This window comes from Poromitra crassiceps (assembly GCF_964638095.1).
Source record: "Poromitra crassiceps genome assembly, chromosome: 12".
NCBI classification, from domain to species: domain Eukaryota; kingdom Metazoa; phylum Chordata; class Actinopteri; order Beryciformes; family Melamphaidae; genus Poromitra; species Poromitra crassiceps.
In genome coordinates this window covers 35,877,911-35,903,146 of record NC_139632.1, presented here as the reverse complement: position 1 = coordinate 35,903,146, position 25,236 = coordinate 35,877,911, and the positions used below count along the sequence as shown (strand labels likewise).

General features: G+C 46.0%; 1 protein-coding gene across 1 annotated transcript in view; it reads right to left on the bottom strand.

Moving 5' to 3' along the window:
* LOC310786194 (desmocollin 2-like protein) overlaps positions 1–25,236 on the bottom strand; it is a gene marked incomplete at its 5' end in the record, with an annotated part of 50,827 nt that overhangs the window by 8,253 nt on the left and 17,338 nt on the right. Inside the window, 10 exons of the mRNA XM_083647367.1 lie at positions 2,373–2,515; positions 4,480–4,727; positions 9,277–9,462; positions 16,396–16,530; positions 18,685–18,839; positions 20,315–20,459; positions 22,062–22,217; positions 23,198–23,329; positions 23,608–23,739; positions 24,270–24,356. Coding sequence (XP_083503493.1) covers positions 2,373–2,515; positions 4,480–4,727; positions 9,277–9,462; positions 16,396–16,530; positions 18,685–18,839; positions 20,315–20,459; positions 22,062–22,217; positions 23,198–23,329; positions 23,608–23,739; positions 24,270–24,356 — 1,519 coding nt within the window. The remainder of the gene's footprint in view (positions 1–2,372; positions 2,516–4,479; positions 4,728–9,276; positions 9,463–16,395; positions 16,531–18,684; positions 18,840–20,314; positions 20,460–22,061; positions 22,218–23,197; positions 23,330–23,607; positions 23,740–24,269; positions 24,357–25,236) is intronic.

The window sequence follows — 25,236 nt, the reverse complement described above, 5'->3', positions numbered from 1 at the left end:
TCCCCTTCAACCATGTTTCAAAGTCATCACTGATTTGATCAAAAGTTTACAGTAAATGTGACAAATTATAGTTAGACTTAGTTTGCAGTTTTGTAGTTCCCCCCGTCCCTACAGCGATTGCCCCGTCCCCAACGAAGAAGAAGTTGCTGAGGTCAGGACTTTTAGAGGGAAGCAGAGTAAAGAAAGGAGGTGTTGGTCGTGGTGTTTCTCTTACTCAACTGCCCATTATGTGTGTGACAGCTGAGATGGAAGATGCACCGCTGCACCACAGGAACGCTCCCTCGCACATTTTCACCACTTAAAATATCACCACTGGGTTTGCTCAACGATACAGACTCACAAAGACACATGCACTCAAGGGCTGTGTGTGTGTGTGTGGCGGGCGGGGGGGGGTGATTTACTACCTGCACACCCTTTACAATTAGCCAAAGTGTGGTGACTTACTGATAAGCTTGGCTGCACACTCCAGCTTAAAAGGTGCTGTCAGTCAGACAGACACAACACATGTCGAAGGCTCTCAATAACAAGGTTAGCTAACAATGCCAAGAATGTGGACACTATGTACATTCCTCTGATTTCCCATCAGTCATATAATAATAATAATGATAATAATGATAATAATGATAATAATAATAATAATAATAATAATAATAATAATAATAATAATAATAAATAATATCCATTATATAGCGCTTTTCTAAGTACTCAAATATGCATATCTCATTAATTTAGTAGCCATACAGTAATTGCATAGTCACAATGCAGTTACTGTTGATTAAATAGAGAGCCAAAGACACACCCACTTCCCGGTTAGAGGCATATGAGCCAAGGGATTTCATCCGCCCATTATTTTTCCACAGACGTTTGTAAAATGTGAATAAAAATAGTTTTACTTGGTCAAACTAAGCGATTCATATATACCGTAAATTCCGGACTATAAGCCGCACCTTTTTTCCCGTTTTTTGGCCTTTTTTGGCCCCTGCTGCTTATATAACGGTGCGGCTTATCTATGGATTTTTTCAAAAAAAAAAAAAAGAAAAAAAAAAAAAATCTCTCTTTTTTAGCACTCTTTCTAACTATAAATCCTATATAACTATAATAAGTTTTAATTTCCTCTCTTGCCCTCTTTTCACCACACTGTATGACACTGTATGACACTGTGTGCACTGTAAAAAACAACACAGGTGGTGTTGTGTTATGTTGTTTTGTTGAAATGTTAATAAATGGGAGCTTCCTCAAACAGCCATCTCTTTCCCGACAATCCCCTCTGTGCATGAACCCTTACATATGGTAATTAAACAACAAAAAAAAAAAAAAAAAAAAAAAAATACCATTAAAACACCCGCGGCTTATAGTCCGGTGCGGCTTATATAAGAAAAAAATAGTCAACTTTGCAGGTGCGGCTTATACACCGGTGCGGCTTATAGTCCGGAATTTACGGTATATATTTAAAACCAGGAGAGACCATAGAACATTTCACTCTGACCAAAACTTTAAAAAATAGCAGATAAAAAACATATTTCTACGTTTTTCATCATCATTTTGTTAGAACATTTTCAGTTTGCAAACGGAGAACTCAAACCATGACAAGGTGTGGTGCTTAATTTGCTATACAGTGTTTATTATCAGACATTATAATGGAGTGCCACGATCAGGCCCGTAGCCAGGGTTTGAGAAATACCGAGGTCATTTTAGCACGGCGTGGGGGGCCCAGGGGGGGCTATGCCCCCCGGATAGAAAATTTTGTCCATTTTAAAGTAAAATGCTTCAATCTGGTGCACTTTGAGAGCAAAATGAAGAGGCTAGATCTATAAAGAACTACATACATCATGTTAGATTAATATCCTCTTTACTGTGCTGTTGCCTTAAAATGATACAAAAAATAAATGTCTCCCCATATGATATAATTTATATTCTGCATACAGGTCACATGGCAGAATACTGCTCAATTAAATACAATGGCCCATCTACACAAACATCACTTACAGGGGAGTTACTTACCCATTCACTTCAATAGAACTGTCCCCAAAGTCTAGCCCCAATCTAGCCTCAATGCAAAATCTGAATGTGAGTTATCTCTCTTCCTTCTATAGCACACAGAGAGGAAGCAAATTGTTGCATTTCCGATCAACTGTCGCATTAAAACATCAATGACAGATTAATAGATCTGGGGACCGGGGCTATTTTTCAAAAAAAAAAAAAAATTGTGTGGAAAATACCGAGGTCATGACCTCGGTGTCCTCAATGGTCGCTACGGGCCTGGCCACGATCAAGCAAAGAAGAAAACGCCAGAAGAAGCGATATGTGAAAAACAGACTAGGTGTGTCTACTGCTGGAGCATTTTGCTTATGGTTAACCACAGAAAAACTTACTAGCATCCACGGCCTTGATGGTGATGGCGTACATGGAGTTGGTGACCAGAGGAGACTCCCGGTCAATGGTGTTGGCCACCCTCAGCTCTCCTGTGGTCTCGGCCACGCTCAGCCAGGAGCCCGGGTCAGACACACTCACATACCTGCAGGCAAGGAGCCAGGGTCAGACACACTCACATACCTGCAGGCAAGGAGCCAGGGTCAGACACACTCACATACCTGCAGGCAAGGAGCCAGGGTCAGACACACTCACATACCTGTAGGCAAGGAGCCAGGGTCAGACACACTCACATACCTGCAGGCAAGGAGCCAGGGTCAGACACACTCACACACCTGCAGGCAAGGAGCCAGGGTCAGACACACTCACATACCTGCAGGCAAGGAGCCAGGGTCAGACACACTCACATACCTGCAGGCAAGGAGCCAGGGTCAGACACACTCACATACCTGTAGGCAAGGAGCCAGGGTCAGACACACTCACATACCTGCAGGCAAGGAGCCAGGGTCAGACACACTCACATACCTGTAGGCAAGGAGCCAGGGTCAGACACACTCACATACCTGCAGGCAAGGAGCCAGGGTCAGACACACTCACATACCTGCAGGCAAGGAGCCAGGGTCAGACACACTCACATACCTGCAGGCAAGGAGCCAGGGTCAGACACACTCGCATACCTGCAGGCAAGGAGCCAGGGTCAGACACACTCACATACCTGCAGGCAAGGAGCCAGGGTCAGACACCCTCACATACCTGCAGGCAAGGAGCCAGGGTCAGACACCCTCACATACCTGCAGGCAAGGAGCCAGGGTCAGACACACTCACATACCTGCAGGCAAGGAGCCAGGGTCAGACACACTCACATACCTGCAGGCAAGGAGCCAGGGTCAGACACACTCACATACCTGCAGGCAAGGAGCCAGGGTCAGACACACTCACATACCTGCAGGCAAGGAGCCAGGGTCAGACACACTCACATACCTGCAGGCAAGGAGCCAGGGACAGACACACTCACATACATGCAGGCAAGGAGCCAGGGTCAGACACACTCACATACCTGCAGGCAAGGAGCCAGGGTCAGACACACTCACATACCTGCAGGCAAGGAGCCAGGGTCAGACACACTCACATACCTGCAGGCAAGGAGCCAGGGTCAGACACACTCACATACCTGCAGGCAAGGAGCCAGGGTCAGACACACTCACATACCTGCAGGCAAGGAGCCAGGGTCAGACACACTCACATACCTGCAGGCAAGGAGCCAGGGTCAGACACACTCACATACCTGCAGGCAAGGAGCCAGGGTCAGACACACTCACATACCTGCAGGCAAGGAAACTGCCATACTGAGACACGCATCACTTTGACTGAGAACAAGTTTCACTTTGGTGATAGTGTGGCATATACAGGTAAGGAAGTATGGTCTTATTTACTATAATTTTGCTTAAGAAGTGTGCTTTATGTGTATAAACTATTATTTTTATTATTATTAAATTCAAAAGGGGCTTTTACTTGCATGAAATCAAATAAAAAAGTGCTATAAGCAAAAACACAGATTATAACCAAATTCAGTTAGTGTGTACCATTATGCACATTCACTTTCATTTATAATAACTCATAATAATTGATTGAATTTATAAAGGGCCTTTCTAGACACTCAAAGCGCTTCACATATCAGGAGGGGGAACTCAACTCATCCACCACCGACGTATAGCACCCATCCGGCTGTCACTACAAAAGTATATCTGTGTGTGTATGTAGCCATTAATACAGTAACAGCAAATGTATATAGCATATCAATGAATCAATTAATGATTGGACATATTGACCGTAAGATATATTTTTACACTGTTATTTCCCACTCTGAAATTGTGACAATTTTCAAAAAGCTTTCAGTGCCTAGTTCCCTGAAAGAGTTCATGGAGCTTCTGAGCATCTGTGTGTATGTTTTGTGTGTGTGTGTGTGTGTGTGTGTGTGTGTGTGTGTGTGTGTGTGTGTGTGTGTGTGTGTTTTGTGTCTGTGTGTGTGTGTGTGTGTGTGTGTGTGTGTGTGTGTGTGTGTGTGTGTGTGTGTGTGTGTGTGTGTGTGTGTGTGCGCGCGTGTCCTACTTGATGCCGGTGCTGCTCCTGGTCTCAGGGTCGAGGGCAGTGTAAAGGCCCAGGACACTTCCTATGGGGATGTTTTCTTTCACCTTGATGGTTTTGTTTGGGGGGATGAACTCTGGCCCTTCGTCCTCATCGACCACACTGAGCTCCACCGGGACGGACAGCCAGGAGCCCGCCCAGCCCACCAGGGGAGCCTCGTTCTGGGCAGACACCCTCAGCGACATCACCTCGCCCTTCTCATAGTCCAGAGGCTGGAGAACACGAGAGAGATAACATGCAGATGAAGGGAACAAAAGTGGAAGAGGTACAATCCGACCTAGCTATACTGTTGGATGTCTGTAGTAAGTGTGACTTTAGCTAAGTATGAAGGACTTCTCTGCACTCTTTGTCGTAATTGAGCTTCTCTGGTCTTCATACTGTGCCGTTGACAATTTGGACAACGCTTCTCCACTTACTACTGGAAAAGTGAAGCCAAAATATCTGGTTTGCCATCTTGCTTGTGTGACATGCCGCCGCCCCCACTTTTTATATTGTTAATTATGTCAAATAACTGATTCAAACAAACAAAACTTGAACGTCAGCTTGATAAGAACTACCTAAAATGACAGAAACCATCTTTGGGGGAAAAAGTATTTTGACGTGTCCTTTGATTGTTTAGTTTGGCTCATGCCCCATCCGCTAACATGGAGAGGGCGGGATGTATGACCTATACTGGAGCCAGCCACCAGGGGGCGATCAATATGTTTTGGCTTCACTTTTTGAAAGCTGTCATGACAATCATCCATATTTTATGCAGTCAAGGTACTCCAGCGGTTCCAAACCTGTGGGCCGTGGCCCTCTGGTGGTCTCCGGAGGTATTGCAAGTGGGTCGCCAAATCATTACAGTGTATATATTTGTTTGACTTGCTGATGGACAGCTGCTTGAAAAGTGTAACAGTGAAAATGCTGCAACATGTTTCAGATGCTGTGTTAGTGACTGTCGGAGATTTAAAAAAAAAGAGGGCTCTGAGAACGCATGATTTGGCCTCTGTATTTTTCATGGGGTCGGAGGTGGGCTGTGAAAAGGTTGGGAGCCGATGTAGTCAATAATATCAGTTAAGAACACATGAAGAAACAGCATGAATGTGAGCATCAGTCAAGACCTCATGTTGTCATCCTAGGCTTTCCAAGCATGAGGAACCCAATGTCAACATACCCCCCTCCCTCTCCCCACAGCGTGTCGGGGGGTTGTTTACTGCCTGCCGAGATGACATCACTCGAGTCATAACCAACCATACTGTAGTTCACCATTTTCAGCTGTCTATCAATTACAATAATAACAAACTCCACCCATCTAGCCGTCGAAGTAGGGTAAAACAAACAGGCAGAGTAAAACAAAACAAGCAAAACAACAGAGTATTTGCCCCCGGGGTCTGGTTTGTATGTGTTTGTCTCATTACACAAACTGTTTGCTTTATTTTGGTGCCATTCATGCTGTAGCTCAGGAGGAGGTAGAGCTGCCGGTTCGAGGCTGGCTCCTCCCACCAGCGTGTCGAAGTGTCCTTGAGCAAGACACTGAACCCCTAACTGCTCTCGATGAGCTGGTTCGCTAGCGCCTTGCCGATGTGTGAATGTGAGGTATTCATTGTAAAGCGCTTTGAGTCGTCGATAAGACGAGAAAAAATATCGTCTATTTACATTCTTGTTGTGTTGTTGCTGCCTGGGATGAGTTGTGGTTATTGTATGTCACTGCGTGGTGTGATGGTGTTTTGCTCTGTCTAAACCGCTGTATGACCTCCACTTGCCCCAGAGGGCGAATTAAATGCTCCTCTTGCAAAGTTACCATGGTTACCCTGGTAAATACTTTAGGGTACAGTTTGAGTGTTCAGAAGCAGCCAGTCAGTGAGTGGACCTGGACTCATTAACCTCTGTCTGTCTCTGAGTGTGTTTAGATGCTGGGGAGAAGAAGAAGCCTGCGCGGACTGAACCATTTGAGATGCACTAGTGAGATTTCCACAGTACTTGAGATGATCCACAGTCTGAATATGCTGCCTACTAGAGGTGTCAAAAATAATCGATTATAAGATGCATCGCGATGCGGACGTGCACGATTCTGCATCGATTCACAAATATCAAAAATCTATTATTAAAAAAAAAAAAAAAAAAAAGTATAATCAAATAAAATAGAATGGAAGTACATGCAGTTGTTTATTTTAATTATGGATCATAATACAATGCAATTCCAAATGCACTTTTTAGCCACACAGTGAGAAAAAAGAAAGTGAGAAAAAATAAATCATGTATTGCGGAAAAAAGTGATGCATCGATTTAAGATGCATCGAGATGCATCGAGATGCATCGATAATCGTAATCGAATCGAATCGTAGCCCTCTGAATCGTAATCGAATCGAATCGAATCGTGAGGCCAGTGAAGATTCACAGCCCTACTGCCTACAGTACAGACCAGATGTTCCATTTCGCTGAATAATCCATTCTCAATGGCCAGTAAAGGCATTCTGAGCTCTGATATGTCTCACTCACAGTTCGCTGAATCACATAACAGACGGCTATGACATATCTAATCTAATCACTCTGTGTAACCCGTGGATGCTAGCTAGCTACAGATGTTTGGTTAGCGTCTTCTGACACATTACAGACTGTAACACCCAGCTAACACAATGCTGTCAGAGCTGCTGATAATAACAACAACGCACACATGCCTTATCACCCTGGTGGCATATCACCACACACACACGCACAAACACACACACACACACACACACACACACAGTCACACGCACACAGACACACACACACACACACACACACACACACACAGAGACACACACACACGCACGCACGCACACACACACACACACACACACACACACACACACACACACACACACACACACACACACACACACACACACACACACACACACACACACACACACACACACACACACACACACACACACACACACGATTCCTAAACTTCCCGGGCTGCCCAACCCGTTCTATTGTGTGTGTAATGTGTGTCCTGCCCACTACTTGGTCATTGGGGACCGTATTGACCATCAGGATTTGTTGACTGTAGTATTTACCACTAACTTCATTCATTTTTATTTGCACTGACTGTGATGCATTTGTTGTCTGTTTTTATTAACACTAGTGGACCCATGGGGACCCGCCTGGTCTGGAACATGACATCATCACTGATGACATCACCGATGACATCATCAATGAACTTATATGGCCTCAGCCAGGAAGGATGACATCACTGATGACATCATCACTGATGATATCACATCATTAGGTAATTAGGGCAATCGCCTATAATAAAATTAATCCAGCTCCGTCAGGTCACTTTACACTTCCTGAAAGTTTCAGCCCGATCGCACGTAAAACGGCATAGATGTGGGCGGGCAAGATTCTGCTCACTCACGCAAGCACGCATGCGTGCGCACACACACACACACACACACACACACACACACACACACACACACACACACACACACACACACACACACACTTCTCGTATGTATGTGTATGTTTTTATGGCTGCAGTATGGGTGTACGCCCAAGACACATTTCACACCTGTGGGACAGTAAAGTGAATCTTACTTGACTTGACCCAGGCCTGACAACACAAACACATCTGCATGTGCACAAACACCTATGGAAAGTGCATGCAAATGCAGATACACACACACGCACACGCGCACACGCACACACGCACACACGCACACACACACACACACACACAGCGTATGTAACATCCTGCCAAGGCAGTGTTCACAGTGGACTCTCAGGAGAGCTGAGTGTGTTGGAGCAGAGAGACCCAGGCAGCAGCTAGTTATCTGTATCACCGCCTCCATCTGTGGCCTCAGCTCACTCTGTGCTTTACTGCAGGCTGCTGCTGACTGGAGAGCACCACCCAGAGCTCACTCTGTGCTTTACTGCTGCTGACTGGAGAGCACCACCCAGAGCTCACTCTGTGCTTTACTGCAGGCTGCTGCTGCTGACTGGAGAGCACCACCCAGAGCTCACTCTGTGCTTTACTGCAGGCTGCTGCTGCTGACTGGAGAGCACCACCCAGAGCTCACTCTGTGCTTTACTGCAGGCTGCTGCTGACTGGAGAGCACCACCCAGAGCTCACTCTGTGCTTTACTGCAGGCTGCTGCTGACTGGAGAGCACCACCCAGAGCTCACTCTGTGCTTTACTGCAGGCTGCTGCTGACTGGAGAGCACCACCCAGAGCTCACTCTGTGCTTTACTGCTGCTGACTGGAGAGCACCACCCAGAGCTCACTCTGTGCTTTACTGCTGCTGACTGGAGAGCACCACCCAGAGCTCACTCTGTGCTTTACTGCTGCTGACTGGAGAGCACCACCCAGCACTCCATCATCAGCACACACACTATTCATGTCTCACCTCTGACACCACCCAGAGACATGACACCTGTTGAGGACAACTAGGTGCTTCAACACAGGTTTAAGGGCATGCCTTCTGCTTCATATTGCTTTTCTTATGTCTTGTTTCCAAACAAGACATAAGAAAACGCTCGTCAAATGACGAGCGTCAAGATTGGCTCCCTGTGCGTGTGGGCCATTAGTGTACGTATGTAAGTATGTCGTCACTCTGATTATTCCACGACTGTAGTAACTTCAACTGTGCTGCTGCACACCTAGCTAAGCACACCTAGCTAAGCACACCTAGCTAAGCACACCTAGCTAAGCTGACTGGAGAACATCTGTACTTGTTTTTGATACTGTATGTGCTGATTGCTTTTGGATTGTGTTTGTCGTCGTCTCACCTTGACCACGTAAAGCCGCCCCTCGTTGGTTTGAGGGTCAGTGTCTATCCTGAAGACGCCGTGCTCGTTGCCCTCGGTGATCACAAACTTGGCTTTCCAGTTTTTGGTGTTTTCTTCGTCCTTGTCGTCCACAGGAATCCTCAGGACCAGGACATTTGCCTGGTTCTCCACCACGCGGGCCGTGTACTGTGAAACAACACAACACGTTGACAGACATTATCCTGTCAAACCCTCATGGTACATCCTGGAGTGACTGAGCCTCCCTTCCCCTTTCTAAAAAGAGAGAGGTTATCAAGAGTCATTTCCTTACATTACATGAAGTCACATTATATTGCTGCACCACTTTCTTTTTCTTTTTTTTGTAGTATGGAGAATGGAGTCATTCATGTTTGACATTTCTTAAGTGGTTCTTGCAACAATGAGAGGAATTTCTGCACTGTGAAGTTTTCTGTTGACATCCAAAGCAGCACGTCGTCCACGACAGGTCAATCTTGAGTTTATCCCTGTAACCTGACAAGCCTGTTCCACCAGGTGGTACCCGGCCCCCCAGGCAGCCTGGCCTTCATGCTACAGCACTGAGACCATGGAAGTTCTCTCTTAAGCCCAGAAAAAATAAGGGAAAAACAACCAAACCAACAGAAACAGAGCTAGGCCGTGTGTCCATCTAGCGTCTTTTTCCGACCGTTAAACGCTGGAAGTACGCTGGGGAGCGCTGATCTCAACGCACAATATACAAGGAAGCAGTCTGAAACTAACGTTAGTTCAGTGTGGTAGTAGCTTGATAGCTGACAGCTAACATTAGCAAACAACACACATACAGTGATTTAGCTCAACACTCACCAGAAATATCAAGTGTCTAGCCAATCTGCTCCCACAATTGAGCCTTTCTGTCTCTGTTGCGATAGTTTCTCCATGATTAAGTTGCCAGAAAAGCAGCACCCGACACCAGCGTCTTTCTGAAAAGTTAAAATATTTTCAGCTGGGAGCGCTGGGAGTCGGGTGCACAAAAACGCCGGAGCGCTCTGAAAATAGACGCTGGGCGCTGCGCACTTTCTCTAGACGTCCATGTGCGCCCGCATACGCTCTCCCCCCATTGGAAACAACTGAAAAAAGACGCCGAAGCTGATGAAAAGACGCTAGATGGACACAGGCCCCTAGCCTGCATGCAAGACAGAGCTGCTCCACTGACAATGAATAGAGCAAATGTTCTCTTTCTTTTCTGAGGATCGAACAAAAGCCCATTTTTAGGGGAGGGAAAAAAATTAATTGGTGATTGTCTTTGTTTTAATGCAATCACAAGCTTGCAAACCTGCCTGTATGAAATAGAAACGTGAATTTTTAAACAACTTAAAAACAAAATGTATAACTTACAATCAGCTGTAATTCATTTGCCAATCTGATAAATCAGTGGACTCAAATGTATAGAAATGACATCTATACCAATTTATTTTCTACGGTGCAGCTTGACATTTTATATCGTAATCCACAACAGGTTCAAGATTTAATGCTCTGGTTTCTGGCTTTGGGAGTTGCTTTTGTTTGGACTTTCTAAACTGTAGGAAACTATTGTTAACTTGCGTGGAATTTCCCAGCTTGTCAGTCACTGTCAAAAGAGATGAAAAAGGCCTCAGGGAAAACATAGTCGGAATAGTAAAAAGTAGTTTGGTATTTTGAACTCTGGGCCCAAATAAAATGGTTTCCGTCATGATCCATAGTAGAAAGCAGGACTTCTCTAGCCACCTGCTCCACTTGCTTTGTTGAACACTTTTTTGGTCACAGCATAATTTCATTCGTGTTATTTCATAGTTTTATTGTCTTTTTTTTGCATGTTTTTAGCGAGAGTTCCCCTCTTCAGGAAACCCCAGGGGAACACGGGGGGAACATGCAAACTCCGCACAGAAAGGCCCTTTTGACAAGCCCACCTGGGCAGTGGGCACTGAGGACATGGGGATGGGGACACACCCTCAGCGCCCCCAACGTCCCAGGCAGGAATCGAACCCAGCACCTTTCTTGCTGTGAGGCGACAGCACTACCACTGTGCCACCGTGCCCCCGCAGTTTTATTGTCTGTCTTTATAATTATTCTAAAATGTGGAAAATGCTCAACTCATGCGCCCTGAAGAGCTGATTCAGCATTTTCAGCCTACAAGTTGATACAACATGTACACAGCCTACAAGTTGAGTTAATAACTGTTGAATCAAGTAGAAAAAGAGCATGAATCCAATCCAGTGTGCAGATGCCCCGTTCTGTTGTTTGTTTCTCACGGTGTCTGAACTCAGATGTAGCGTGCTCTCTTTGAAGGTGGGCGGGTTGTCGTTGATGTCCACTAGGCTGATACTAACCAGGCTCTCTCAGAGCAGAGGGAGCCTGGTACGCATTACTACAGGCAGGAAGACACGCCCCTCGTCTGGTACGCATTACTACAGGCAGGAAGCAGGCCCGCTCCAACCCATTACGCAGAGTACGCAGACTGCGTAGGGCATCACGTGACTGAGGGCACCAAAAAAAAAAAAAAAAAAAAAAAAAAATTTTTTTTTGGTGCCCTCAGTCAGGCCACTCACTGAACAGCAGGCCAGGCGCCGCCTACTGGTTTACTAGTGGTTTTATTACTTTATTCAGGGTGCATCTCATTGTAAAATTGGACTCGGCCCAAATTGGGCTTCAAACGGCCCAAATTGGGCTTCAAACGGCCCAAATTGGGCTTCAAGCGGCCCAAATCTGGCTTCAACCGGCCCAAATCTGGCTTCAACTGGCCCAAATCTGGCTTCAACTGGCCCAAATCGGGCTTCAGACGGTCCAAATCTGGCTTCAAACAGCCCAAATCTGGCTTCAAACGGCCCAAATTGGCTTCAAACAGCCCAAATTTTTCGCCGCCGCCCTTCGGACGCCGGCACGCACGTCGGCCTGTATCGGCCTGGCCTGCTTGGTATCTAATGCCCGGCCTGAATTATGATCCCAGTCCGCCCCTGCTTGCATGTACAGTTTAACAATCACTTGTTTGCTGACATGTACAGTAATTCTAACAATTGTTTGTTTCCCACATGTAATGAAATGTGAGATACACTAGTATCGTTCATAATTAATGATTTTGCAGTCTTTCGTTTGACAGTTATTGAAAGTTTTACGGGGGGGGGGGGGCACCACAGAACAATTACGCTTAGGGCACCCAAATGGCCAGGATCGGCCCTGGCAGGAAGACACACCCCTTGTCTGGTACGCATTACTACAAGCAGGAAGACACACCCCTCGTCTGGTACGCATTACTACAGGCAGGAAGACAAGCCCCTCGTCTGGTAGCATTACTACAGGCAGGAAGACACGGCCCTCGTCTGGTACACATTACTACAGACAGGAAGACACGCCCCTCGTCTGGTAGCATTACTACAGGCAGGAAGACACGCCCCTCGTCTGGTAGCATTACTACAGGCAGGAAGACACGCCCCTCGTCTGGTACACATTACTACAGGCAGGAAGACACGGCCCTCGTCTGGTACACATTACTACAGACAGGAAGACACGCCCCTCGTCTGGTACACATTACTACAGGCAGGAAGACACGCCCCTCGTCTGGTACACATTACTACAGACAGGAAGACACGCCCCTCGTCTGGTACACATTACTACAGACAGGAAGACACGCCCCTCGTCTGGTACACATTACTACAGACAGGAAGACACGCCCCTCGTCTGGTACACATTACTACAGACAGGAAGACACGGCCCTCGTCTGGTACACATTACTACAGGCAGGAAGACACGCCCCTCGTCTGGTACACATTACTACAGACAGGAAGACACGCCCCTCGTCTGGTACACATTACTACAGACAGGAAGACACGCCCCTCGTCTGGTACACATTACTACAGACAGGAAGACACGGCCCTCGTCTGGTACACATTACTACAGACAGGAAGACACGCCCCTCGTCTGGTACACATTACTACAGACAGGAAGACACACCCCTCGTCTGGTACGCATTACTACAGACAGGAAGACACGCCCCTCGTCTGGTACACATTACTACAGACAGGAAGACACGGCCCTCGTCTGGTACACATTACTACAGACAGGAAGACACGCCCCTCGTCTGGTACACATTACTACAGGCAGGAAGACACGCCCCTCGTCTGGTACACATTACTACAGACAGGAAGACACGCCCCTCGTCTGGTACACATTACTACAGACAGGAAGACACGGCCCTCGTCTGGTACACATTACTACAGACAGGAAGACACGCCCCTCGTCTGGTACACATTACTACAGACAGGAAGACACGCCCCTCGTCTGGTACACATTACTACAGACAGGAAGACACGCCCCTCGTCTGGTACACATTACTACAGACAGGAAGACACGGCCCTCGTCTGGTACACATTACTACAGACAGGAAGACACGCCCCTCGTCTGGTACACATTACTACAGGCAGGAAGACACGCCCCTCGTCTGGTACACATTACTACAGACAGGAAGACACGCCCCTCGTCTGGTACACATTACTACAGACAGGAAGACACGGCCCTCGTCTGGTACACATTACTACAGACAGGAAGACACGCCCCTCGTCTGGTACGCATTACTACAGACAGGAAGACACGGCCCTCGTCTGGTACACATTACTACAGGCAGGAAGACACGGCCCTCGTCTGGTACGCATTACTACAGGCAGGAAGACACGGCCCTCGTCTGGTACACATTACTACAGACAGGAAGACACGGCCCTCGTCTGGTACACATTACTACAGACAGGAAGACACGCCCCTCGTCTGGTACGCATTACTACAGACAGGAAGACACGCCCCTCGTCTGGTACGCATTACTACAGACAGGAAGACACGCCCCTCGTCTGGTACGCATTACTACAGGCAGGAAGACACGCCCCTCGTCTGGTACACATTACTACAGACAGGAAGACACGCCCCTCGTCTGGTACACATTACTACAGACAGGAAGACACACCCCTCGTCTGGTACACATTACTACAGACAGGAAGACACGCCCCTCGTCTGGTACGCATTACTACAGGCAGGAAGACAAGCCCCTCGTCTGGTACGCATTACTACAGACAGGAAGACACGCCCCTCGTCTGGTAGCATTACTACAGGCAGGAAGACACGCCCCTCGTCTGGTACACATTACTACAGACAGGAAGACACGGCCCTCGTCTGGTACACATTACTACAGACAGGAAGACACGCCCCTCGTCTGGTACACATTACTACAGACAGGAAGACACGCCCCTCGTCTGGTACACATTACTACAGACAGGAAGACACGCCCCTCGTCTGGTACACATTACTACAGACAGGAAGACACGCCCCTCGTCTGGTACGCATTACTACAGACAGGAAGACACGCCCCTCGTCTGGTACACATTACTACAGACAGGAAGACACGCCCCTCGTCTGGTACACATTACTACAGACAGGAAGACACGCCCCTCGTCTGGTACGCATTACTACAGACAGGAAGACACACCCCTCGTCTGGTACACATTACTACAGACAGGAAGACACGCCCCTCGTCTGGTACGCATTACTACAGACAGGAAGACACACCCCTCGTCTGGTACGCATTACTACAGACAGGAAGACACGCCCCTCGTCTGGTACGCATTACTACAGGCAGGAAGACACGCCCCTCGTCTGGTACACATTACTACAGACAGGAAGACACACCCCTCGTCTGGTACGCATTACTACAGGCAGGAAGACACGCCCCTCGTCTGGTACACATTACTACAGACAGGAAGACACACCCCTCGTCTGGTACGCATTACTACAGGCAGGAAGACACGCCCCTCGTCTGGTACACATTACTACAGACAGGAAGACACGCCCCTCGTCTGTTAGCATTACTACAGGCAGGAAGACACGCCCCTCGTCTGGTACGCATTACTACAGGCAGGAAGACACGCCCCTCATCTGGTACGCATTACTACAGACAGGAAGACACGCCCCTCCTCTGGTACGCATTACTACAGGCAGGAAGACACGCCCCTCGTCTGGTACGCATTACTACAGGCAGGAAGACACGCCCCTCATCTGGTACGCATTACTACAGACAGGAAGACACGCCCCTCGTCTGGTACGCATTACTACAGATAGGAAGACACGCCCCTCGTCTGGTACGCATTACTACAGACAGGAAGACACGCCCCTCGTCTGGTACGCATTACTACAGATAGGAAGACACGCCCCTCATCTGGTACGCATTACTACAGACAGGAAGACACGCCCCTCCTCTGGTACGCATTACTACAGACAGGAAGACACGCCCCTCATCTGGTACGCATTACTACAGATAGGAAGACACGCCCCTCATCTGGTACGCATTACTACAGACAGGAAGACACGCCCCTCGTCTGGTACGCATTACTACAGATAGGAAGACACGCCCCTCATCTGGTACGCATTACTACAGACAGGAAGACACGCCCCTCGTCTGGTACACATTACTACAAACAGGAAGACACGCCCCTCGTCTGGTACACATTACTACAAACAGGAAGACACGCCCCTCCTCTGGTACGCATTACTACAAACAGGAAGACACGCCCCTCCTCTGGTACACATTACTACAGATAGGAAGACACGCCCCTCGTCTGGTACACATTACTACAAACAGGAAGACACGCCCCTCGTCTGGTACACATTACTACAAACAGGAAGACACGCCCCTCGTCTGGTACGCATTACTACAGACAGGAAGACACGCCCCTCGTCTGGTACGCATTACTACAGACAGGAAGACACGCCCCTCGTTCCGCTGGATCTTCCACTTTGTGTCCGACGGTGTTTTCGTTCCCCCATTTTACCGCTTTGACCCGTGTGTCAGGCGGCGATGCCATTATTTGGTTTTAGTTGTTTGTTTGTTTGTTTGTTTTTTAGCTTTTGGGATAGCAAAATTTTAGCTTTTAGGATAGCTAAATTTTAGCTTTTGGGATAGCTAGATACTCGCGTCGTCCATGTTTTTCGAACAGAAGGCAAGGATTGAGTGGAATATTTTCCTGGAGTACAGCACTTTGGTTCCGGGGCGGAAGTGGTGGGTGCGTTCCGCTCATAGCCGGAAGACTCGGAGCGATGTTTTTCCACCCAGACTAGGCTGATGATACATACCGTGCTCTCTCTGAAGGTGGGCGGGTTGTCGTTGATGTCCACCAGGCTGATGGTAGCTGTGGCTGTGCTGAACAGGCCATTGCTGGCTCCGTTCATGTCCCGGATCTCCACAATGACAGGGATTGCAATTTGTACCTGAAATACACAAAAACAAGTTGAAGTAATGGTTAAAACATGATTCAAATGACAGCCTGTAAACTGCAATAAATCGATCATTTCATATAAAGTATATTTGTATAGCTTTGTATGCATGTTTGCACACCTGCACACATTTATCTTCTTCATATTCTCATATTTTCCCATTTGAAATAATCCAATTTGAAATATATATATATTATGTGTATTTTCTTTATCTCATCTTTATCCTGCTTAACACATTCCACTGTTGTAATTATTTTGTTATGTTTATATAACCTCCATTAACTCTATGCTATGTATATTTTATTCTTCTTTGAGGTATCCTATTACTATGCTGCTGATTTCCCCAGAGGGATCCATCAAGTTTCATCAAATCTGATTTTAATTGTATTACAAACTACATTATTCATTGGTCTTTCCCTGTGTCTGCTCTTTCGTGCTCTAATAATTTTATCGCATGCTTTTTCCACCATGCTCTCATCCCTAACATATTAATTTGGCTGTTGTTGTTTTGTGCTCTGCCACCTTATATTGTAAATCACTTTGGTACAAACTGACTTTATGTGTGTGTGTTTAAATATATATATATTTTTTTTTTCTGATTTTCCCTCCATTTCCCCAATTGTACTTTGCCAATTTCCCCCTGCTGCCCCGGTCGCTGCTCCACCCTCTGCCGATCTGAGGAGAGCCGTAGACTAGCACCATGCTTCCTCCGACACATGCGCAGTTGCCAGCCGCTTCTTTTCACCTGACAGTGGGGGGGCTTCACTTGCAGGACGTAGACTTACTTTATGTTTTAAAGCACTACAAATGAAGTTGATTTCACTGTACTCATAATTATAAGGAATCCTGGTGTGGCATTTGTGTGTGGTAGTTTATCGCTCCCTATACGGGCAAATCTGTCTGTTCTTGGTTGAGAACCATTACATTACATTTACATTACATTATGTCATTTGGCAGACGCTTTTATCCAAAGCGACTTACAGTAACACATTTTGTCAACAATAGAGAAATCAACTATGCAACAAAGGAATAGAGTGGTAAAGGTTTTTTTTTTTTTTTTTTTTTTTTTTTAGAGAGAGAGAGAGAAAGATGTTAGTTCAAGAAGGGGCCAGGTGGAGCCTGAAAAGGTGTGTTTTTAGTCTTTGCCGAAAGATTGGGAGTGATGTGGCCATCCTGACCATAGGGGGGAGCTCATTGCACCATTGCGGTGCCAGGGACGAGAAGAGTCGCGATCGGGATGAGCGACTTTTGAGCCCGCGTAGCGGAGGAGGGGCGGGGCGTCCTGCACTGGTGGAGGAGCGGAGGGAGCGGTGGTGAACCACTAAGTTAAAGGGATAGTTAGGATTTTTGATGTGGGGGTTGTATGAGGTACTTGCATACAGTCAGTGTACTACATGCAGTGGAATGCAGCCGACGCGGTTCCAGTTTGGAGAACTGATCCCAGCTGCGTCAGGCAAGTAGAGCTGTCTGCTGAGGGTGAACAGGGTCACGAGCAAATGATGATTTGATGCGGCTGGTCTCCATTCCTCCAAACTGGGCCCGTGCCGGCTGCATTCCACTGCATGTACAGTAGTACACTGACTGTCGGCAAGTAGTACCTCAGACAACCCTACATCAAACAACCCAAACGATCGCTTGAAAGGACCGTCACTATGCCCAGAACAGACTCACCAGAAGAGGGAATCACAGTAAAATGGGGAATCCTGCCCCCATGTTTCAATATCGCATTAATTTAGGATCATTCTTTCTCCCGTTAGGAGCAATGAAGAGATGCACAGGAGAATATCCATCTGTGTTCATTATAAGAAGCGCTCCAGGCAAATAAGACTAGCATGATATCTCATTTGTAGATGCTACACTTACAGATTGCTGATAGATTAAGTACGGTAGATATTATGTTGCTTCTCAGGAGCTCAATTTCAGTAAAATGGTCAAAATCTCACACGGATTTGAAATGAAACTCATCTATGTCTAGGAAGAGTAAATGAGAGTTAAAGGTCTTCCGGTGAAGTTAATGTTCTCAGGAGTAAACACACTTATTCCACTACCAAAAGCAAAGTGAACTATGATTTTTTTTGGTCAATCATTCCAACTTTACGCCAAACCCTATGGTTTGTGTTGTACAGAAGGGTTTGTGGGATGGCTCACCTCTCTGTCTAGGGTACCGGATCTGGTGGAGATCATCCCAGACTGCGGGTGGATGGTGAAGAGCTGACTTCCTGTCCGCAGGCTGAATCTGATCTTCGTGTGGAGAGTCCCTTCCTGGTCTCTGTCTGTAGCAACCACCACCCCCACCTCTGTATCTGACACACAGAGAGAAAGATATGACCCCCACCTCTGTACCTGATGCCGCGTTCCATTTGCACTGGGAACTAGGAATATCCCAGTTGAGCGACGTCACATCCGTGTTGACCGTGTTCCAGTAAAGGGTTAGGTCTAGCCAGGCTAGCCATTGTTAGCATAACCAGTTGATAACAACACATTATGAAGTATACTCACATACAAACACCGTAGCAACAAGTCCACAGATAGAAGGATAGACAGTAATGTGTGTACGATGGATTTAATGAGACACAAATGAGACGGAAGTGCTAATAAAAAGTCACTACTGTTGCTGTGAGAGGTGCCATCTTGGCTTTTGAGGTCAGGGTTGGTGAGGTTCCCTCGACTTTCAAAGTAGGAAATCCCAGTCTAGGTGACATCACAGGAGCGTTCCCGACCTTGGAACTGGGAAATCCCTAGTTCCCAGTGCAAATGCATGACACAGACAAAGACACGAATATTCATTCCAAGTAGCTATATTCCTTCATGAGCTGTTACCATCTCGCCTGGTGTCCAGCCCTCATCAAACCCAGTCTTGAGCACTTTTTGTATTTGGAGAATATGAAGATTCAGATGGGTTTTGGACGCAAGTCTATCTAACGGCAGTTATTTCGGACAGATACTGTCCGGCATACCTGATTGGATGGTTAATGGAGGCAGGACAAACCTAAGCTGCATATGACGAGCGCACGCAACAGCTACCAAAATGCCAGTGTCGGCAAAGTAACTGGATGATAGCAGGCTAGAATTAGTGATTTTATCAGTCCTTCATTTTTTTTAATTGCATCAATGAATTAAAATATTAAAATGGGAACAATCAGCATGTGTGAAAGCTCAGACGTAAACGCCACCATTGTTGCTCTGAGGCATTTCCAGATTACAGCAATCATACATCAACACCAGACAAGTTTCCATCCAAATGTCAAAGCAAATATTATGCAAACTTTGGAAATGTCACAGACAATAAAATGTGAATTAGGGGAGTTTGCTGGGAAGCAAATAAATGGCGTTCTTGAGTGTAAAACACTTTCACCAGAAAAATGAAAGTCTTTGCAGAGATGAGTAACATTGATTGGCTCTACATAGCCCCAAAAAAACTCCTGGGCAATAATGATGTCAAACTAAATCAAATCCAATTCTTATCTTAATGCTAAACCCCAGGTCCAAACCCTGAATTAGATAAGCTAAGATGTGCTCAATTAAAGGGATTCTCATACAGCACACATACTCTGTTGTCCAGAAGTCATCTTTGATGAATGTATAAATTCTGAGCCTATTTTTTCTCCAGGGTCAAAGGTTATTTTAGTTGAAGTCTGTTACCTTCTTTAGCAAGTTCTCATCTTTACTTGTTGAGTGTTGATGAGGTTTTGTCTGTGTTCAGTTCACTACACAGTTGCAGCAGCTTGGTAGTTATGGACAGATGATGGCACATTTTTCTGGGCAGATGATCCCTCACCAGTGCGGCTCTGCTCTGCTACATGAAACTGCAGAGGTCCAGAGAAGGTCGGAGCGTTGTCGTTGATATCGTCCACCAGCACCGTGATGTCCAGAGGCCGATCTGTCTCCTTGTCCGTCTTCCTGTCAAACACCTGGGCTTCAAACTGCACACAACAACATACATGTACTTAACCCATTGATACCTGATGCAGCATTTGTGTGTATATCCCTCATTTGTGTGTGTATCCCTTTAAGACCGCGGACCGCGTCATGCGGTTCGCGGTCTTAAAGGGATACACACACAAATACTGCATCAGGTATCAATGGGTTAAGAAGTTCAGTTACAGTATTTAGCCTTTATCTACATACTGTTAGTATACTGAGATGGAATACTATATTTCATGTTTTATTTATTTATTTATTTGAGAAAGGGACAGTGCATATTAATGAACAGTACAGTCAGTACATGTAAATATGCCAGATTATAGCTCGAAGGCTAGTTTCCATCTGGAGTCCCTTGGCAGGTTGAAAGCAAAGTGACAGAAAACACATACATACATTACATAGGAAATATACAATATCTTTAATAGTACAATTAGTAAAAGAGAGAAAAGGAAAATTAAATGATTAATGTAAAAGTTAGTACATGTGTGAGCATCCTGCACAATCACACATGGTCACATGTGTGACATAATTCTCAGCCACGCCTTCAGATGGCCCTTGAAGGTGGCCAAGCTGGAGCTACCCCTTATAGAGGGAGGTAGGCTTTAAAGTATGGGGGGGAGATTGGCCACATTGGTCCAACTAACCAGTCAAGTGATGAGGGGGGGGGGGGGGGGGGGGGGGGATCAAAATCAAACACCCCAATCTAACAAAAACTGTGTGTATTCAGGAGAAACCTGCAACAGTAATGAGCAGTCTAAAATATTTAGTCTTCATTACATCAAATAAGCACAATGAAATATAGTGTAATATGGACCAAACATGTCATTGACTGTGAATGATGTGGTCCTCCTCTCCGCTATTTAATAACGAACATAGCCCTATTCACACAGGACTAGTATTAATTAATTAATTAATTAATATTAGTGCTACAGTATGTGGATAGGGGTTACAGGTATGTCACCTTGTTTTGACCTGTAATTGTATGTTGTCTTTAGACCCAGCAGCCACCCAGCAGAACAGGGAGAGAGAACATGCAAAAACTCCTCACAGAATTGGACTGAGAACTTAACCACACAGCCTTCTGGATGTGAGGATACAGGGGTAACCACTGAGACACATTATATGAAGTATTGACAACACCAATAATAGAATAGAGACACTGCGGAGCGCGTCATCATTCAGAAACCACGCCCAAAATGGGGGGGAACAAAAACTCCCCCCGCCCGCAATCCTGGCGTTCTCCTATGTCGCGTGCATGGTCGCATGTTGCACACAAAGATCATATATACAGAAGATGAACACTCCAACTTACTTCCTTGACAGCTAGATCCACATTTTTCTTCTCGCCAATTCTCAATGGCTTCCTTGTTTTGCTCGGGATTACAAAAAACCTTTAATTGGCGATGTTTTACATTTGTTGTCTTCGCAGCCCACCACCACACAACAGCTTTTAGCGATGTTTAATTCAAGGAAAAGGACGCTGGTGTATGGGAGTGAATGGAGCGCTTTCCCCCGTGATGGGCGTGGCCTATTTCATGCAGTGTCTCTATGAGAGTAGCTTTTGAATCAGGGCGACTAAAGGGAGAACATCTATTACTTACCACAAACTGGTTGTACTGCTCACGATCGACAGCGTAGTGAACCCGGATCATGCCCGTGGTGGGCTCCACAGAGAAGAGGCTTTGTGGAGGCAGAGTCACCCCGGGGCCTCGGATGGTGTAGAACACGGAGTAGTTGACCATTGAGTCAGAGCCCACCTGGACATGGAACACGGAGGAAGAACAGGAGGGATCACCACCAGGTAGACGCTTATTGACTCACCATCAGAGGTGGAAGGTAACAAGTCACGGAACAGAGCATGCATTTGATTCAACTATCCTGTACTCCAACCTCCTCTCCTCACATCTTCTTCTCATTCCTTCATCCAAAACTATAGCCTACTAATTCAGGGCATAGAACTTTGAATCTCTTCTTACCATGCATTCACACCAAGGCGGGAAAAAAAGCTTCACTCGCACGAGCATTCGCCAAAATCTAAACATTTCAACTCGAGCGAACGGACACTGAGGCGAAAATCGCAGCATTCACGCCGCAAAGATTTGCATCACTCACCCCCATTCACGCCACCCAGGGGGTGAAATCACATCTACTACTCCTGCGTTTGTATTGACTTTGTACTAGTGTTAATTTTGTCTGCTATTTTTTTATTTAGTCTTAGTCTTAGTCCCGTGTCAAATGTCCTTGTTAGTTTTTATCATATTTAGTCAACCTCATCCTGTTTTTATTTAATCAAGTTTTAGTCGACTAAAGGTTTGAGCATTTTAGTCTCATCTTAGTAAAAAAAAACGAAAAGGACAGCACTCCAAGTTGAAAGGTTTTATTGCCACACAATGGACGTTTCGAGCAGCAGCCCTTCTTCAGCGTGTAGGCAATTACTAGACTTGTTTTAGGGATCCAGCACCCAGTTTACACAACCGGATATAAGTATGGAGTTGAGCGCGTTATTTCAGATTTTTTTATAGTCTCATCTTAGTCAAATAAAACCATAACTATTTTAGTCAAATTTTAGTCAATGAACACTGTTGAATCTGCTGATGCGCTTGCACTAGTAATGGTCATTTGAAGCAGTGTTGGCAACTCTTTACCAGGGAAAGTAGCTAATGCTGACTCTGCCCGCCCGGGCCAGTAGCAAAGGAGGGAAAGGCAGTATGACAGAGGGGCAGAGATACGTTCTTACCCGCTCGATGTCTTTGGGAAAAGGAGGTACGTCGTGCTCGATGATGTTGAACGGCAGAGGGCTCCATCTCCTCTTGGATCGCTTACGGGCCACATCCCAAGGGAACTTCTCCATAGACAGATAATCACGTACCTGGTGAGTAAAACATAAGCTGATTCATATTTAGCTCCAGAAATGTGAGTCTCTGGTTATGAATGACTCTGCAAACCTTCCTGAGAGACACACATACACCAGGCTTAAGGGCAACATCAAGACAACAGGAATGCTTATTATATTACTTTGCATTACTCCCATTCACTTTGTTTCATAGCTACTGCTCACCTGCTCAGGGTGTGTGGGGTGAACATACCTACTGTGGTCAATCTTCACCACTCATCTCTGTATCTCTTTGTGTTATAGCTACTGCTCACCTGCTCAGGGCGCGGGGTGAGTTGAACCTCTATCCTCCTGGGTTGCACTCCTCCTCCTTCAGTCACCCACACCCAAAACGATCTCTGCTCCGTCACGACGATGCCGTGAGCCGTCACTATAGTACCGTTCCTCTGTACAGTGAAGTGAGGGTCACTGGAGGTCATATACAGTCCTCCCCTTCCACAGTGACTCAGGGGCACTGGCCAGCAAATAAAACAGTCACACGCACGCGCACGCACACACACGCACACACACACACACACACACACACACACACACACACACACACACACACACACACACACACACACACACACACACACACACACACACACACACACACACACACACACACACACAGATCCAGATTGTCATAATACAGTATGCTGGATAGGGTTGCATCACTTTGTCACTGTTGATTGATGCCAAGTCCAAGTTCTAAACTTCAAATATCAAGCAATACTGAATACTTTATCAATTACATCATTGGACCATTGGACGAAAATGACAGAAACATTATATTAGAACAAAATCAATTTAGCTCTTTCAATAGCAGCATTGCTATCAATACATCTCTTATACTTTGAATGTTTCCAACAGGGCATGCAATGAGACGCAGCAGCAGGTGCACATGGTGGCCAGATGCATTACCGTGTGTCACCACATGGCCCGCGGTGATCTTCACTGGAACCTGGGCTTGGATGGAATGTGACTGTGGAATGCATGACTGGATGGGCTGAGAGAACAACTGAGAAACACAGAGAAAGACAGAGAAATCAAATAAGAGCCGAAATTATGATGTTATGTTATTATTATTATGAGGCCCTCAGTGGGCTCACAACTTAAATAGATTACTTTGTTTAAGAATTCCCTCCCGAACCATCTTCAATCTATGGATATTTGTAAAGTCCTTAAAGTCCTAAAATCCTTATAATTCAGATGGCAGGTGCAAATGTCACAAATTTAGTGAAACCCTGGATATAAAAGGTAAACTGGAATTTCAGGCAGGATTTTGACTGGGTTAGATGGAAGAAATCACTGGCAGGTTCATTCTAGATTAGATCACATTCCTGTGGTCCTGAGCTAATGATTACTTATCACCAGACCTCCTCTGGTAATAGTAATGCTGACTGGACAGTGTTTCCCCTGCTAATGTTTTCAGGCCCGGTGGTACCCACCAAAAACAAAACAGCGTCGCCGTCTGTCAGATGGCCCAGCAGCAGGCGGTCTGCAATTTTTGTTTGCTTTCAAATTTTGGTTGGTCGGTATATTACAGAGTTAAAACAAAGTGATCACAAGGAGAGGACGACTTCATAAAGTGCATTTATTGCTAAATAAATTATCTGTGTAACTTTACAGGGATGAAAACTCACAGGCTGCCAAAAGCAAATGCTTATTGATTTCAATGAATGTATATTTGGTGTTAGTGCTCATATTATATTACTGTGTCAACACCAATATACATTTTGTTGTAGTGTAATATCCCATAAAGATTTGTATTGAAATTTGTATAAAATAATCTTGCCTGGCAGGGGTCCTCGTTGGCCGCCTGTACAATGGGCCTTTTTCACAGCCGCCATTTTGTGTCTAAAAGGCAGGGTAAACACAGGTGCAACCAACTCACCAAT